Below are 18,922 nucleotides of genomic sequence, written 5' to 3' on the forward strand. Positions count from 1 at the left end.
CCAACGGGGTCCTTTGTTTTTGCTGAAGGGGCAGCACGCTGAAGAGACAGTGGTGGGATACAAAGAAGTCCGGGGGCTATACCCTAGCTCTTTTTCGAAGAGACCCCTTGGTTACGTGCTCGGTGTAGAGCACCGATACACGGGGTACAACTTTTTCCTGGGTTAAACCAGTACTGAGTACACCACTTTTCCAAGCACTACCCTTAAAATGCCAAGCGCCAGGCAAGGGAGCTACTTGTTCCAACTTTTAACCTCTTTTGGTATGGTACGGCCAGGGATCGAACCCACTACCTCCTGCTCCATAGGTGGATGCCTAACCACAAGGCCACCGAGATGGTCTGTTAACACGCCTTCTTTGTTTACTTGTGATATGTAGAATACGTTTAAGTCGATGCTACAAGCTCTTTAGAGCTTATGGTGTGCTGTTTAAATATACACCGACTTTGTAAATACAATTTACCTAACATTTGTTAAAATTAAAAATAATCCGTCTTTCTGCAGTAATATTTTAGTGCCATAAATAGCTCTTATTAGTATTATAGTGGTTCGTACTATAACTATGAAGTTCTAAGTGGCTTCTAGTATGACTACTAGTGATAATAAATATTTATGTTTTTGACGCCTCTCCCCGCCGTTAGATCTCATCGATCAGCGTTTTAACCGTTTCTCGATTGCCGTTTTAAACAGATCGAAATCTTCATTTGGAGGAAAAAGTGGTATTTACCCGGAAGTTGACACAGACGTGTGCCGGTTTCATCATATTTGTCACATTTTTAACAAATTGCACTAAATACCCGTTTTCTTTACAATACTTTAACTCGTTCCCCTTATCAGAATGCCGACTGTTGCGGTAAACACGTCCGAACTATTTCAAGTTTTGGGAAAAACTTACAGTACGTTTATTAATTAATATGGGGCCGAATAATATGTTATGGTTATTATTTATTTCTCCTGTTAACATATTTTATTATTAATATAAACATTTTGCCACACCAGGGGTACATAGGATAGTTCCAGACTGCTAACAAGAAATAAGTGTTAAAGGCTTATGTTGAAAAGTATGCACCAGTCATTTGTAACCTCAGCCCCCAGGTGCGGGGAATAGCTGGGACATTGACTTTCTGTCCAGTCGATCCCAGGTATAATTCTTGTCCTGCTTGAACAAACTGCAAGTAGAATATTGGCCGAATGCCCATGCACCATGGGGACATCCTAGGTAAGGCCCATTCCCTGCCTGAAAACAAAACCTCAGCACTGCGGGGCCATCAGGAAGACATGGCCCATTCCCCCTGCTATCTCCATTATACCCCCAAACCTGTAGGGGCCGTGGTTACAAATGATCTTAACATTGTCACAACCGTTGTCAATGTTATATTATAATAACTTGTTTCACAATTTTTGGAAAATAAATAATATTAAAAAAAAAATAACTTAATAATCACAATAGGGAAGTAGTCTAAAATAATAGACGTGTTATACGGGATTCTTCCAATCCCTAACGTCTAAACGGGAATGTGCAAAAAACGGGGGTGTTTTAAAAATATTGAAATTGTTTTAAGTGAAGTATTTTATGGTTGAAATTGATCATAAAGAGTTATATTCATATTTTATCATGTAAGTGAAATGTTATTTTGCACTTAACAAGCATTTAATGCATTAAAACAAGTTGTTTACCTTTCCAATAAAACGAAAGTTGACTGACACAGAAAACAATTATGCGAAGGGGATCGGAACAACTACCCACTTTTGATACTAAACAATTTGTACGTGAAGGATTTGCCATATCAAAAATCTAAAAAAATCCGTCAACAAACAATTATTTGGACTAAATAGGGAAGCTGAAACATCAAGGTTTTGCCCTACTGGGGCAGCTGCAAGAGCACCATAAACATTCAACCTATTGCTAACTTTATCCATAAGACCTACTAAATTAATATTTTGTTCCTCAGTTTTCCGCAATAAATAATTGGAGCAAGCAAGCAAAAAAATATGATTTTTAATATTACCCAAAGCCTTAGTTTTCTCTTTTAATCAATATAAAGAGGAAGTATTATTCTATACAATTGTGCTTTAACCCATTTGAGCACAATGTTGAAGTTAAACACTATTGAACAATGGAAAAATGTTCCAATATGTACTGTTAAACCCTGCTCTTAGAAAAGAGTTTGAAACACTTTTTCTACCAGAATCACTTAAAAATCATTTGCAACTGTTTTCAAGGAAATGTCTTTTTTTAGACTGAAAAATCCCTCCTACTTTTGTTGCTGATAATTTTTGACAATTTATTTTGCTAGATTACACAGTATCATAGTGGAGGATAATAGAACCGTGGAGCATTTTCTAAAAAAAATCCACAATCGTTGACGTTTCAAGTGGAAGACATAAAATAAATTAAACAGTGGCCTTATATGAATTGCTCTTGTCAGGACCACGTTATGCGGTCTTTTAGACATGAATTCCCTACATTCTTCAACAACACCTGGAAGAAGATGAGGGCAAGGGATATCTTGCTTGCTACATCACTTACATGAAATCTGGATTCGTTTCTAGGTGTGGAAGCAAAACTTAAAATTTAGCTTTTAATATTTTAAAAACATAGCCAGCTTTCATCTTGCAAATTTTACAGTTTTGTTTTTTTCCTTTTTCAGCATTTGAGGAGTTTGACGACCTGTGTTTTGATTTCGGCTTGGAGGCTGAAGTTGCAGTAAGTTGTTGTTTTTTGACAGATGATAACAATCTTGGTCTCATTTCAATAGACATTGTAAGGCTCAAAGTGACACTCTTATTCAAAATCAATACATATACATGTATAACAAACATACATTTTGAGTGATAAACCTTCAACTACTAACTAAATAATGCATTTATGGAAAATATTTATTACTGATAACAAGATAGTAACCATGTATTTGATAGCAGAAAACGCAAACATATTAAATGATTGGTGAATGCTAAAAGATTTACTGTGATCTACTTTAGTCTCATAACATAGAAATACAGTGTTTTATGCAATTTTCTTTCAAATTAAACTCGGTATCCTTCATAACCATTGTTTTCGATATGTATTCATCGTTTTTGGAACAAAAGTTTTAATTGTGGTAAATCTTGCGTGGGAATAAGAGGGCATCTTTAAGATTGTAAATTTCCAGGCATAATCTTGATTTGGCCGTAAGTTGCATTTCAATAAAAATACTGAAAGAAAATTTATCACATTAATTCTGTCCGTTACTCTACAGTTTTCCATGAGAGCAATTAAGGTTTATAACTAAGATATTTTGCTTTTGATTTTTTTACCCTATATCTAATTTAGTTGACAATAGATAATATATCAGGTAAAAAAAGAAACACCTGTGATTAAAACAGGGCCCTGACCTGAAAACCAGTAGCTTTCAAAACATTTCATTTTTCATTTACAGTGTAAACATAGATTACTTAATGGTTATTGAAAGATGTTTTTTATCCAGTATAGGGAAAATGACCTATACCCTTTTAACTTAAAATTATTAACATATATGTCTAAATGCCCAAACTGGAACATGTACATGTATGGAACTGCTCTTATCTAAAACTCATAAGTTCTTGTCAAGGGGCTGCCATTTACATGTATATATATGAGTAAATGAGCTAAAAAACAATTAACTATCTATTATCTTTTCATTATAGGAGGAAGAGGAAGGTCAAGGTGAACCAACTGAAGAACAGTTCAAGATTGATATTCCTGCAAACAGGTATAACATTGTGCATGCAATGATTGGCTCAAAATATGTCAAGTTGAATTACTTTGGGTTAGGGCTATATTCACAAAGCATCTTAGGTCAAATTTTCAACCAAAAAAAAAAAAAAAATGTTTTTAAAGAAAATTAACAATGTTTTACTCATAATATGAAAACAAGCAAAAAGATGATCTCAATAATTATAATAAAATTTAATGTAAAGTAGAGGGTATTTCAAGTAATCATTGTCTAAAATTTATAATATTCCAACAAGGTTTTAGATTCTGTATAAATACATGAATATATGAAGTATATGTAACTTACATGAGGAGTCCAAAACATTTTACCAGGATTGGATTTTGTGATTTATTTTAATTTTTTTAATGTGTGTTTTTTGGAGAAAAAAATTGAAGTGATTGTAATGGTCATGTTGACAGCGCCAGGATGAAACAAAAACTTTAGCCTTGCAGTGGTCGAAATCAGTACAACCCCACAAGCCATGAATTGGTTAAATGCTTTCCGAGCTTGCTCATATCCTGGATTTTAATTTACACAGGGCTTGTTTATAAATTCGCTGCCAAGCAGAAGCGTAAGGTTTGTTCATCTAATAGTCTAATTTCAAAGACATAGGCTTTGGACCTACTTCCATTACCTTTAAATATATATATTTCCATGAAACTTAGTTATGTATATAAGAAAGATTATTAAAGCTGCTACTCAAAGATTGAACTTTTTGACAATTTTTTTTATTTTTGTCTTCGAACTAATCAATTCCTGCGCAAGTGCATGGATACCAGTGATATAATACTGCTGACAAAAATCAGATTGCAGTTCAAAAATTGATGTTTTATGCATTTTCTTAAACCGTTACTAAAGCTTTTAGCCATAAAACAATAATTTTCAAACGGAAATATAAAAATCTACCATCTGTTTTGTTTGTCAGCAGTCTAATATCACTGGTTTGCAGATTTTTGCTCAGTTTTTCGTATAAATATAAGTTTTAGACAAAATACAAAAAAGTTGCCGACACAGATAATCTGTGAGAGAGCAGCTTTAAAGATGGACATCAATAATTTTCTTCCTTGCCTTGTACACCAGGGTCATTTTAACACCAGTTGACTCTGTTATGCTGCATTTTTACACACTTTGTTTTTATGTAATATGGTTGTAACCATCAGATGGTGTTATAACATCAATAGCATTAAGATGTATATACATACATGGCAATAGCAAAGGGAGAAACACAATGTGGTCTGGAATCATCATGTTAGATTCTTATTCTGATAAATTTATTTTTGCCTTTCAGATATGACCTGCTTTGTATTGAAGGGATTGGGAGAGGATTGCTTGTGTTCTTGGAAAAGTATGTTAAAGGCTTTAAACTATTCAACATTTTAAAATACACTCATGACTGCTTGAATATGTAAAAAAATAAATCAAAATTCAAGTAGAACTTTTATTTGACTTTGAAGCAAATATAAAAACAAAGTTTAAGTGAACATTATAAATAATTTCATAATAATCTCTGTCACTGCCATTTTAAATCCATCACTTAATGTTCTTGTAATTTTATCTAAGTCAAAACTTTAATGTAAACAATGTAATGTAATTTTTTTACAACACAATTGAAACAGGGTTAATTTAGTCACACTTACTGTCACAGTGTTACACTAAGTATCAGTTAAGTATCAGTTAGTGATATTTTCATGAAACTATTTAAATGAATCTCTTTACACATACTACTAAAAAAAACAGCAATAGAATATAGTTTCCTATATAATATAATTTAAGATATTAAATATTCAAGATGGTAGAACTCGATTTCTAATACATTTGTTTAATATGTTTTCATTTTTGTTTTCCAGGATGAAAGCACCCCGGTACAAAGCTATTCCCCCAGCCTCAGGAGCTCGTCAGCAGCTTAAAATACTGCCAGCTGTAAGTTCGAACAGGATTTTTAGCAATTCCTTTTTTTGCTTTATTTCTTTGAATAAAAAATAACCTGACTGTAAAAGTATGGGTTAGTGAGCAACACATTTAATTAAGGACATGAGTCAATATGCCCTTTTACATGCTTGATAGCTATTCTTCTCATAACATAAATATCTTTTTTCCAACCATATATTCTATATGGGAAAAGGAATTTATAATACCTGGGTTCCGACAATGGCCCTTTTACTTTCAAGCCTTTTTCTTGATATTTTGTCAATGAGAAAAGTTATACCTAAGATTTTTGAAGTGGGAATAAAAAAATCAGAACTTAATTGAAAAAACATTAGAATTCTGCTAGAATTTGAAAAAATCATGGGGAATTGGTTAAAACATCTAGTAATAAATGTGAAAGGTATTCAGATATCTAGTAATATCTTACCCTTGGGATGCCAAGAAAGAGGACTGATTATGAAGATAATCTACCAGCTTTGTGGTTCTGAGCTTATTAAACATAAATATTTTACCTGACATAAATGTGTCTCTTCTTTGTACATTTAAAGTTGATCTGCTAATTCCGCAGTCTATATACACCTTTGGGACCGACTGGCCAGTGTTTATAATGTCATATGGCCCTTAGTGTCGGGAAACATTTCTTAAGTATAATCTCATATCACCACAAGTTCTGCTTGACTTTAAAATGGGAATGATATCATTTTAGAATGTTTAAATGATTATATTTTGTTACAGACTGCCCAGGTCCGACCATTTGCTGTTGCAGCTGTGTTGAGGAACATAAAATTCACTGAGGATCGGTACAAAAGTTTCATTGATCTGCAAGACAAGCTACATCAAAATATATGCAGGTAAGTTTTTTGCCAGTGAAATTTCACCTTGTAATTGACTCAATTCATTGATGTGAACTCTGTTTGGCTGTTGCGTCCTTCGTTTGAATGAGGGACCAAGCATTGGTAGCAGTAATCGTAGACCTGGGAATGCTGTCTAAATGTCTATTGATAATGCTATCAGATTGTTTTCTGAAATACTTCTGGAAAATCTCTTTAAAGTTATGCCCCATCAGTCAATAAAACAATGTGATGTAAGTGTTAAAAGAGGCCCTTCTTTGATTTTATATAGAAACAAAGAAATTATTTAAATAAAACTTCATGATGTTTTTGTTGGGTTTGCTGATTTAAATTATATGAAATTGAAACCTCAAGTTAAGGCAATGTTTTAAAAAAAAAAGACATATCAAAACTTGAGACTGATTTACTGGGGCGTAATGTGTAGGCAGATAGTATCCTGTCCTAGTAACACATAGCTCTATGTAAGAGCGCTCCTTACCTAAGCTATGATCTGAATCAAAATAGAAAGATAGACAAGGTAGTGCCCTCTGCTAATGTACAGTTGACAGTAAAGAGTTGAAGCATCTGAACTGTATCTATTGAGACAAATTATAATAATTGTCTTTTACAGGCGCAGAACTCTAGTCGCCATCGGGACCCATGACCTTGACACGATACAGGGGCCATTTGTCTATGATGCTAAACCACCGAAAGACATCAAGTTCAAACCCCTTGGTCAGACGAAGGAATACACTGCTCCAGAACTTATGGAACTATATGCAGTAAGTTTTTCATGCATTGCTTTAGGTGTGATATTAATTTGTTTATCTTTTTGATATATGTCAGACACTGCGAAGTTTGCCTAGTAATTTGAATTTCTCAGAAACACTATTCGTATCTGTGTGATACTGGGGCCTGCATTTAAATCAACTATACTAATTGTCTCTCCTAAGGACCCCTTATACTGAAACATGTGCACCAGCAGGATGCATTATTTTAACGAGCAAACAAACTACGATTGAGTCTAAAGGACACATTCACTTGAATTTGAAAATCATCCACTGCTGATAATTTAACCCCCGAGATACATATATCTGGGGACTATGCTGAAGTTGCACCCTATTAAAGTCTCGAAAGATCTTGTGTTGCATGTACATGTATTACTGAAAGTATTGCATCTACACACATGTCACATTTATCTATTTCTGTGACCAGACATTGTCTGAAGGTATTCAAACGTTCTGTTATAGCTCTTGTGTGGATTTTATTTGTGGGTATGTTTTTTCGCTATTCAGGGGGACAGTCACCTGAAGCCATACCTTCCCATCATCCAAGACAAACCAGTCTACCCAGTCATCTACGACTCAAAAGGCGTTGTGCTGTCCATGCCTCCTATTATAAATGGTTTGAATTATCATTCAGCTTACATGCTTTATACATTGTATATAATATGTAATATCCTGTTCAAAACTATTCAAAACATTTTTGAAGTATCAGCTGCCTTTGATGCAAACATGTCAATTCACCATTGAGGGGAAAAATCGCCCGGAAATCATTCTCCTGATGTGGGACGATTATCCCTTGAAGATGCAAAATAAACAAAAAAAACTGCAATGATGTTATATTAGTTTTTTATTGGCTCCGTAAAATTCTGATTATTTTGGTAGTCGTCTCTGAAACACTGTCTAGGAAATTTAGCTTTTTCATTATCTAAATATCATTATGAAGTCTACGTTCACTAAATATTTGTCATCTTAATTACAGGAGAGCACACGAAGATCACTCTGAATACCAAGAACGTGTTCATCGAATGTACAGCCACAGACCTGACCAAGGCAAAAATTGTGCTGGATACCGTTGTCACAATGTTCAGCCAGTATTGTGCTGAACCTTTTGTGTAAGTTACATGGCAATGACTTAATCTATATAAGGGTTTTGGCCAGGATTTAAAAAGGATAGGGACTGGCAGAAAGGTGACCAGGTGCTAAGGGTAAAAACCCCACATTGTATTGATCGGTGAAGAACTTGAACATTATGAATTTGGCAGAAAAGGTTAGAGATTGTCTTTAATTCAAGTAATACAAGGCTTTTTCTGCCCGTTTTGGGAAAATTTGCGTCACAAAATATGCCTAAATTGGGAAGTTTTAAAGTTAAAAGAACAAGCTTTTCAGTCTCCTCGATTGAGGAAATTATTAAATATCAGTTTCTTTTCTTTTTCAAAAGACCATAAATGGCTGAAACTTTTCATTGGGATTTTTTCTGTAGATTAGGAAAATCTCGCATATTTTACTTTGGGAATGGGTCCGATAGTCGGACTCGTGGGTACTATAGAAAAGCCCTGTAATTTCGTGTATGTATTGATAATCTAAGTAATTATTAAGTTTTAGACAATACAAAAGCAGTATTTGAATGTCTTAAGCATTTAATTTTATGAGGGCTAAAGGGTACCCCATGCTGGTCCCCATTAGGGCAGGAGGGTGCTACTGAAAAACTGGTGTCGTTTGTAATTGCGGCATCTCGATGTTGCTGGTGATAGGCAGTGGTAGCTTGTTGGCTATGGCAGCTGCGCATTGGTGTTGTAGGCGATTTTGTCATTTAAGAATTATTATGAAAACTAAATAAAACTTGATACACATGTTGCCATAGACAATATGCACGTGTATAGCAAGGATTCAATTATTTGAAGATATGCACTTTGTTTTGAGGAAAATAACAGACTACCATTGGCTATGTGGCACTCCTGTTTTCATGAGAGTTAATTTTACTCTATGTGCAGATATTTCACTCTTGAACATGTATGCAAAGGATGGATTTTGAAACTATGTTAACACAAATTCAGTTTATTTTTCATCAGAAATTGATGTGAGTCCAAAAGGGTGCAACTCATTTTGTATTCCTATTTGCAGGGTAGAACAAGCAGAAGTTATTCAGCCAGATGGTACCTCTGTCATTCACCCTGTAAGTTACATATGGTACATTTTAAAGGGACTAGACACTAGATGAAAGAATTGCAAAAAAATGCCAAAAACTTCGCTAATGACATATGTATATTTTGCATATTTTTTTCCATTTCTAAATTTACTGGGTTTGTCTACCACATAAATCCCAGCTAATTTAACAATTGCTGTGGTATATGTATCTGTACTAATCACATGAATTTCACATGCTAAATATACACACAATCAACAGGGAAATCATTATGCGCTATTTTTAACCGGGTAATGTTTTTTTAATCAATAATGGAAATTATTGTTATTGATAGATTGACTGATGTATTAATTTAAATTGCAGATTTTTTCTAGAAATTTCTGGAATTGTCTTTGTTCAGTTTAATCTTTTACCGGCATGTTTTTCATTTTCTTACAGGAGCTGCCTTATAGATTTGATACTGTAGATGTAGAAGATATAAATAAGAAGATCGGAATAAAGTAAGTATGCAAGAGAGATAAGAAATTAATTGTTGTGGTTCAACAAAAAAATAAAACATGCTCAATTCAAACTTTTCTCCCAATTGTGAAAGGCATTATTCAATTTAACTGTGCCCCTTTAGAAATTACGTAAGACGAGTAAATAACAAACAGGAACCTCACTCTTTATTTTGCCTTCTTGGTGTTGTAGTTTGTATGTTAATATGCAGTAGCCCTTTTACTTTTTTCAAAGGTGTGCTTATTTGAGCTTTAAATTTATACTTAAAAAAAATTTGCTCAAATGTGAACTAAGCTGACAGTTTTTAGAATCAAGTGTCCATTTCTTGGGAAATAAGTTGTAGGAACCCACAACCTCTTTGGTCTCACCTAAGAAGTAAAAGGTTCAAACACCATCAGTTGAACTCTCCCTTGGTCTTAATGTGACACTCTTGTTCAAAATCAATACATACACATGTATAACAAACATAAATTTTGAGTGATAAACCCTTAATTACTTACTAAATAATGCATTTTTGCAAAATATTAATTACTGATAACAATATTATAATTGTGTATTTAATAGCTGAAAACGTAAAAATATTAAATGATTGATGAATGCTTAAAGATTTACTGCGATCTACTATCATCTCATAAGGTAGCAATACCGTGTTTTTCGCACATTTCTTTTAATTAAACTCGGTATCCTTCATAAGCACCATATTTTTTCAAATTTATTCATTTATTTTGGTATATTAAAACAATTGTATTATATGTGTTAAATCTTATTTGGGAGTAATAGTGCATCTTTAAACAAATATGCCAGTGCTTCCCAGGAAACAGACTGGAGAGTGATTCATATCAGGTAGTGGGGGTCTCCACAATCAAGTTAAAATAAATGAGTTAAAATTTGACATTAATTGATCTTTCATTACCTCAATCTTCCTATACCTTACCTTCAGTATAACGGGTGAAGAGATGGCCAGACTGTTGAGCAAGATGTGCATGGAGTCAGAGGCAATAAATGGCGGGAAAAACGTCAAGGTGGAAATTCCCCCAACACGGAGAGATATCCTTTATGATTAAGAGTTTTGTAACAATGTAGAATTACAGTTTTATGATAATGGGGTATGGGACTTTCTGACTGGGAAAAATGTGTCCTTTTTTACTGAACCGGGGAATTCCAATTTTGCATTAAAGTAAAAAAGAATGCTTTAAAAAAAATAGAAAGGAAGGAATGTGATGAAGTTTGTATCTAAGAGAACCAACTCTTTCTTAAAATAAGAAGGGTATTTTGGGTCCAATTTCTTTTAAAGAAATATTTAGAAAAGAAAACAGAATTTGGGATTTTTAATTTCACATAATGAAAAAAAGTATGTTTTAGTATTTGGGATTGGTCCAAATAACTGTGCCAAATTGGTCAGAACTCCCCCAAAAATAGTTTAAATAAACCCCTTTTTTTGTTTCTCCCAAGGTTTCTACAGATTGTATATTGTTGACCTTGACCTTGTGATCACATGTCCTTCACAACTGTGATATCTGGGAGGATGTGGCCATAGCATACGGATTCAACAACCTCAAATGGACAATACCTAACACCAACACTATTGCTAATCAGGTATGTGATAACATATACATTTTATGATTATAGCGACCTTGACCTAAGGGTCACAACTGTGATATCTGGGAGGATGTGGCCATAGCATACGGATTCAACAACCTCAAATGGACAATACCTAACACCAACACTATAGTTAATCAGGTATGTGATAACATGTATATTTTATGATTATAACGACCTTGACCTAAGGGTCACAACTGTGATATCTGGGAGGATGTGGCCATAGCATACGGATTCAACAACCTCAAATGGACAATTCCTAACACCAACACTATAGTTAATCAGGTATGTGATAAATATATATTTAATTATCATAATGACCTTGACTTAAAGGTCACATCTGTGACATTTCATAGGATGTGGCCATAGCTGATGGATTCATCAGTTTTTAATGGAAACGTCTGTGCACAAACACTATAGCTGATCAGATATGTGAATAATGTGCTGATATTTAATTATAATGACCTTGACCTAAGTTCAAAACACTATAGCTGATCAGATATGTGAATAATGTGCTAATATTTAATTATAATGACCTTGACCTTAAGGTCACAACAGACAATTCGTGGGAAGTGGCTGTAGCATACATTCTAAAATGCACAATACCAAAACTATAAGATTTCTTGTAATGTATCATTGTATATTAGTTTGCTCTAGATCTAATAGGTAGAGCAACATATCCCAGGTAGGCAAATTCCATCACACCAAAGAGCTTTTGTAAAACCTCTTTTTGCCAAATATGCTTTTAGTGAAAACTACATCCTCATTCGCCAGCTGGGGAGAACTGTTTTACAGTACTTCATAGTTGAAATGGTATAATTCTATTTTAAGGAAAAACCCCATTGTTATTCTTTGATTAAAAACTTCACTTAGAACATGTACCTCAGAGCTGAAAAATATAGCCAGTTACAGTTTAAATCAGAACCATCTGTTAACTTGTCCCACCTGATGAACTGGGCTTTCTACATGCATTTTCAAGTCTGCCACTGTGTCATAATTGAAATGTGAAAATTATTGATAAAAAAAATGCATTCCAGTTCCCAATAAACAAGCTGACCGACCTGATGCGGGGGGAAATCTGTGCAGCAGGCTTCACCGAGGTTCTCACTTTCGCATTGGTATGTTGCAATTCTCTCTACGATTCTAGTCTATGCAACTAAATATAATTTGTGTTTACTTGATTTTAGTTAGCAAAAAGTCATTGAATTAACGGAGCTTTTTCCTTCTTAAGTTGCTGTTTGTCTAAAATAAAAAAAGCATTGCTAACAAAGTAAACTTGATATGTGCTGTAAGATGTGTTGGAAAAAATATTGCTAACAACTGGCTTTCTACATTCATACTATTTAGTTTATTTGTGTATTATCACATTATTACAATAACCACTGTTGATATTTGTTTGTCATTGTATTAACAGTGTTCAAGAGATGACATCGCAGACAAGTTGAGGAAGGACATCAAGCAGACACAGGCTGTCCACATCTCAAACCCTAAAACCCTCTCCTTCCAGGTAAGCTTTACACTATTCTTCAACTGGCATGAGGCCAACCCCAGTTGTGGGTACTTTAACAGTTTACCAGTTTTTGGGTAAAACATATCTGATATAATCCCCAAAACTCATGTCTGCCTGTCATAGTTTGCATGTAGGTGGCCAAAACAAGCCTTATTGCCAGGAATATTGACAGCTAGGAAACCATTTTTCTCCCACCTCAGATAAGTAGATCCAATAATTTAACCATGCTAGATATTCTTATCTTGCCCATGGGCGAAGATAAAATGCCCGTATGGAACTCCTTTTTTTTAATGGACACAACATTGTAATTACCTCCCTTGTTGAAGACTGTCGTCAGTAGCATCAAGGAAATCTTGACTTATGGTAATATTTAGAACGCTAATTAATTATTTCTCGCTTCAAATGTCACCATAAAACAGTTTTGAAGCACCATTCAAAAAATAATGCTTCATTCTCCTTAGAACTATTTAAAAAGACCGATTTGACTAATAACCTTACTGGATCATTGCGCGCATATCCATGACAACCACGTGCTGTCGCATATCCATACGCAATTATTTTCACTAAGCACAAAAGAGTTCCAGCAAAAAATACATTTTTACTTAATTTTGTTTAACTGAGGTGGGAGAAAAAGCATCTACCATAGCCGCTCGTGTAAGATATGTTCATCCCAACTCGCGCAGGGTGTTTTGCGGAAACTCGGTAAACCTCGTTTCCGCAAAACACCCAACGCTCGGGTCGGAATGAACCTATTTTACACTCTCGGCCATGGGAGATACTTATAGTCTGCATCTATACTCCTGAATCATTTATATATTCCAAAACAGGTACAGTTCAAGCAAAGCTTCATGGACATATGATTTTCTACGACTGAAATTATGAACAAGGAGAAAATCATTTTTCCTTGATTTACTGTAATGTCCAATAGGTGGCATGGTATAATTCTATATGAGCGGTTTTAGGCGCTAAATAATTATTTAGCTTATACATGATATTATTGCAGTAATTTGGATATGGTATATTGTTTGGATCAGCAATTAGTATTATTTAGGAATATGGTTTTTGTGGTTGTTTATGTCAATTTTTGTTAGCAAATATTATTTGCTTATTGAATGGATTATATTACAGAATAAGACTTTTGAAACAATATACGCTTATTAACTCAAATATTTTATTTGGTATGATGTTTGAAATAGAATTGTTTATCAACATGTCTTTATAAATCAACATCCGAGTGCTACTATGTACTCAATTCAATAAAGTGAGTTTTTGAATTATAAGTGTGTTTGTTTATAGACATGAAGTCCTTAAAGGAATATTGTTTATCTCCAGGTTGCCAGAACTAGCCTATTGCCTGGTGTATTGAGAACCCTCTTCCACAACAAGAGCCTGCCCTTGCCCCTCAAACTGTTCGAAATCTCAGATGTTGTCTTCAAAGATAGCTCTAAGGGTGAGTCAGGGCTTTTGTTATAATATCATTTTAAGAGGCATTCTTTCAGATCATTTTCAATTCAACTAATGCAGCTGAAATCATCCTTATTTTAAAGAAAATGTTTTAAATAAAGAAATATTTGTTGATTTTAATGCCTTTGTTGGTTGTTCATACTTTTATCATGAGTGTTCATAAATTTTTAACTGCTTTTATCAATGCTGTAAAATATCTGGGTTACTTGGGTAGGGAAGGGTTTTAGCTAAAAAGTTAATTTAGTGTGCTGTACTATGCTTTTTTTGGTATCATCTGACCTCAAGCAGACCAGCATGAGTAGCCTTCAGCCTTTTAATGATAAAATAGTTCCTTTATTGTTTTCAAAAGCTTATTATATGAGTATTTATACATACAAACATACCGTAATATATCTGGCAGTCAAAACCTTAAACAACTTTAATTAAACACATTTCTAACATTTGTTGTCAAATTTATAATATTTTAGTTCTTCACAGCCTGAAACAATGTGCCCTTTTCACCTTCAACACCCTGGTAGAAGCACCTGTCCCTTTTCTGATGCACCACCCTGCCTTTTTAAAAACCTAGCTAAAAACCTTAGGTACAAATTAATCAAATCTGTTGAGGTATTTTGAACTCATGAAAATTGCCTCTTAGTCATTTGAAGAAATTCAATCCAATTTGGTAACCAAAGAATGACAAGCAATGAATTTATACTGATGACTTCTTCCCATTACAGATGTGGGAGCCCGCAATGAGCGACACCTAGTGGCTGTGAACTACAACAAGTCCGGCGGATTTGAGATCATCCACGGGTTACTGGATCGAATCATGCAGCTTCTGCAAGTAGCACCCGCCACTGACGGCACAGGGTACTGCATTCAGGCCGCTGAAGGTAATGGATTAGAAGCAGAGTTGGATAGATAGGTTTATCTTTAATCCTCCACAGATCCTGCATAAGTTGCAAATAGTTTGCACAACAGGTGACACTGTGTTTTTCATTCAGGCCAATAATGGTCGAGTTTAGTTATCATTGATAATGAGGAATTTAAATATCTCTGGCTATGGATCTGGTGACTGCATTCAAGGGACCAAAGGAATTATCTGCAAAGCTTATGTCCTCAAATGTAAGACAGAAAGGACTTTTTTTGTTAATAGCCAATAGACATTAATTCTGTGAAGTTCAAGTCTGTCACAGTTGATTTATAAAAACATTTTAATGACATTTGAAAATTGCTTTTCTGAGTCTATCATCACCTAAAACTCACTCAAGACGACAGAAAAAATAGGACCTACCATCTTAAGACTTTTGAAGAATTTTGTCATTAAATCTTTTAATACTTTGAATATATTGAACTACAATCTACCATCTATGAACATATTCTTGATGCCTAAATTTTTTAGTTATAAGTTATGTTTTTAATTTTAGATACGACATTCTTCCCTGGGCGTTGTGCAGACATCTTAGTAAAGGGGTCGAGTATCGGTAAACTGGGCGTCCTTCATCCTGACGTTGTAACAGCTTTTGACCTCAACCTGCCTTGTGCTGCGCTGGAAATAAACTTAGAGGCACTCCAGTGATGATAGGGGACTATTGATGACATTTAGTGATTATTTTTTATTGAAAATTTAAGATGAAGACATATTTAAGATGAAGACATTGTATCCACCTGTTTCTGATTAAGTTTTGTATTCATGTTAAGATACCAGGAATGTGTCTCAGCTCTAGAGCAATGGGGTCAGGGCCTTTCCAAAGGGGAACTATGCCAAGATTAAGGGAATTTAGAATGATAATAAAGTCAAACAGTTCTTATTCTTAAATAAAATTAAGTGCAGGTAAATTGTTGTGTCATATTGGCAACCACATTTTCTTTTATGATAAATGGATTCTAGTGGCATCAAATTGCAGATAAAAAATGCATATATCTTGGTTATACTTTGTCTGATTTGATAAAAAAAACACCATCTTCCTGTTTTGACATAAATTTGGTGAAAATATATGTACTTTCAGAGTCAGGTTATAACCTTCTGGATTAATCTGATGTTTGCTTCTTTACATTACCCTAATTGTAATACCTGCAAACTTTTCTTAAGAGAATTAACCACATTGGTTGGCTATTAAATGTTTTAAAAGCTTATTTTCTCATTCAAAAATGACAGGATATGATAGTTGCAGGCAAGTGGAAGTTTACCTGTGTGTGATTGTCTGCCTGTTTCATAATTATAATGTTACAAACTGCATTCAATGATAAGCTATCCATATACAATTTTTATGCATTATTGTTGTCTTGTGAGTAATGTGAATGAATTGAATTTTTTTATTTAAAATTTGGCTTTTTTTGAAGGCAGTTCCAACTTCCTAAATTATTTCAATCATGATTTGATTCACATATATATGCCCACTTACTATATTGGATGTTCAACTGTTAATTACAGAATTTCTTTGTTCATGGTTGTACCTTGATAATAATGATTATTGCCGTTATCCATTCATGCACTGGTATATCATATGTATTCACTGGTGACTGACTGTCTAGACATTTTATATTTATTTATTATCGTGATTCTGCTGTCGACTTCTTTCTCAGAAAATAAATTTTAAAACCTCCATGAATAATCTGTACAATACTTATGTGAAAAACTAGCATTTACTATTGAATATGCATATTGTGCATAAAAATGCAGGCCTTCCAGCTTTCCTACTTTTTCCTACTTTTTTTAACAGCTTCCTACTTTTTCCTACTTTTTTCTAAAAAAAACTCCTACTATTCCTACTTTTTTGAAAATAAAGTCCGCAAAAATATTAAAGTTTGATCTTTTTGCTACTTTTATTTGCAGAAAATGAACAAAAGATGTCAAACTGGCTGGTTTCTGTTGTTGAAAGGTGTGGCAACATGTTCCACTTTGACGTGCATCATCTTTTCACCCACACAGTTCATCAACAGAAACCGACCAAGCATCATTCACTTATATTTTCAATGTTGCATATATAATGGTATGATTTTGCATTAAAAACATCTCCTCTAGGTGAGTTAATAGCTATTAATAATTACATATTTAACCAAAAATATTCCTACTTTTCCTATTTTTTGTAAAAAATATTCCTACTATTTCCTTCTTTTCTGTCAGAAAACCTCCTACCTTTTTCCTACTTTTTTCCTACTTTTTTGTTAGTGGCTGCTGGAAGGCCTGAAAATGTTATGATTTCATTGATCTTCATTATAAAAACAAGTTTAAATGCCTTTCCTATTCTTTAGGTCCTCTGTATTCCAGCAGTCTAGTTTTTTATCATGGGCCCAATTAATTAGTTATCTCGTCCGTTTTTCTTAGAAAAGAACGTTGAGGTATTCTCTTAGTCTTGTTGTCATTGTCGTTGGTGGTATCTTAGTTGTTAAACTTCTAGCTTTGCAATAACTCAAAAATGGTTGATATTTAAATGAAAAGATTGTGCACATTTTTAGCAAGGCACCTAACTCTAGCTAAAAGTTAGCTTTAGTCATTAAGTTGTGCCCCTTGGTCAAGAAATAATAAGGAAAGAAGACATATGGAGTCGCTCCAATGCTTTCATTTTTAATTTGATGTAATTAGGTATACTGGAAATGGAATTAACCGCTTCCACAATTAAAAAGGGATTAATTTGAAATTTGGGGTACAAGATACTATGTCACCTTATCATGGCAGTCATGGCTAATTCGACCTACTGTTATGTAACCTTGAACTAGAATTATACGTATATAGTTACTTTTATTTGAAGTAAACAGTTTATATTTCTTCTGATTTTTTGCAGTTCCCTTGTAAAACAAGAATAAAGTTCCTTGAGAAATAACAGTAATGTGCCTCGATAAATTAGAATTACGTGAAAGAAACATGAGTCCTTATGCCGTTTATTTGTTAATATTTGCCTGAATAAATAAGGCCGTGTGCGGGGGTAGTCATCACTGAAGTGATAGCTATAGTTTTTGTCGAAATCCCAACCTTGGAGCAACAAAAGATGTCAAAATTGGTTGGATTGGATGTGTTCCAGGCATCAAATCCTTTGAAAAAATAATCCGTTAAATGTTCTTTATCAGTTAAGTACATATATTGATCATGATTTGGACATGTAACACTCAGCTACATTCTTTGGAACGTTGCTTCTGTGGTTACTAGGCCGAACGGCATTAGTGAGAAGAATACCTAAGCATTTAACGACTGATTGAAATCTAGCACCATTTTCTCGAACAATCGTACACTAGGATCAAGCTATGAATCACTATTTTTTCATTTATTTGTGTAACATTCTCATTTTAAAGAACTCTGACTTGGGGTGATTCGTGACTACGACTTGCTTGTTCAAATGACTTCAGTGTGTCGTGGCAACGAACCACTCACTCGTTTCTACGACTTATATCGTGGTCACGACTAAGAGATTAGTACGTCGTCGTTGCCATTAGATAAAAAAGCAAATCACACGTGT

At 34.1% G+C, this 18,922-nt stretch overlaps 1 protein-coding gene across 1 annotated transcript; it reads left to right on the top strand.

The window, feature by feature from the left end:
• The first annotated feature begins 715 nt into the window (after positions 1–715).
• LOC128203415 (phenylalanine--tRNA ligase beta subunit-like) lies at positions 716–17,074 on the top strand. Its single transcript, XM_052904824.1, has 18 exons — positions 716–893; positions 2,649–2,704; positions 3,664–3,728; positions 5,020–5,076; positions 5,579–5,651; positions 6,393–6,508; positions 7,119–7,269; positions 7,783–7,891; positions 8,252–8,384; positions 9,394–9,445; positions 9,854–9,915; positions 10,854–10,960; positions 11,409–11,509; positions 12,550–12,630; positions 12,927–13,019; positions 14,355–14,472; positions 15,206–15,361; positions 15,896–17,074. The coding sequence occupies exons 1-18, from the start codon at positions 836–838 to the stop codon at positions 16,045–16,047; spliced, it is 1,740 nt and encodes a 579-aa protein (XP_052760784.1). The 5' UTR covers positions 716–835; the 3' UTR covers positions 16,048–17,074.
• Positions 17,075–18,922: the final 1,848 nt, after the last annotated feature.

This window comes from Mya arenaria, chromosome 9 (assembly GCF_026914265.1).
Source record: "Mya arenaria isolate MELC-2E11 chromosome 9, ASM2691426v1".
NCBI classification, from domain to species: Eukaryota; Metazoa; Mollusca; class Bivalvia; order Myida; family Myidae; genus Mya; species Mya arenaria.

Coding starts and splice junctions, on each gene's coding strand:
- LOC128203415 (XM_052904824.1), top strand. CDS start 836: ATGCCGACTGTTGCGGTAAACACGTCCGAACTATTTCAAGTTTTGGGA. Junction 5,652..6,392: donor AGCTTAAAATACTGCCAGCT/GTAAGTTCGAAC, acceptor ATTTTGTTACAG/ACTGCCCAGGTCCGACCATT. Junction 7,892..8,251: donor CATGCCTCCTATTATAAATG/GTTTGAATTATC, acceptor TCTTAATTACAG/GAGAGCACACGAAGATCACT.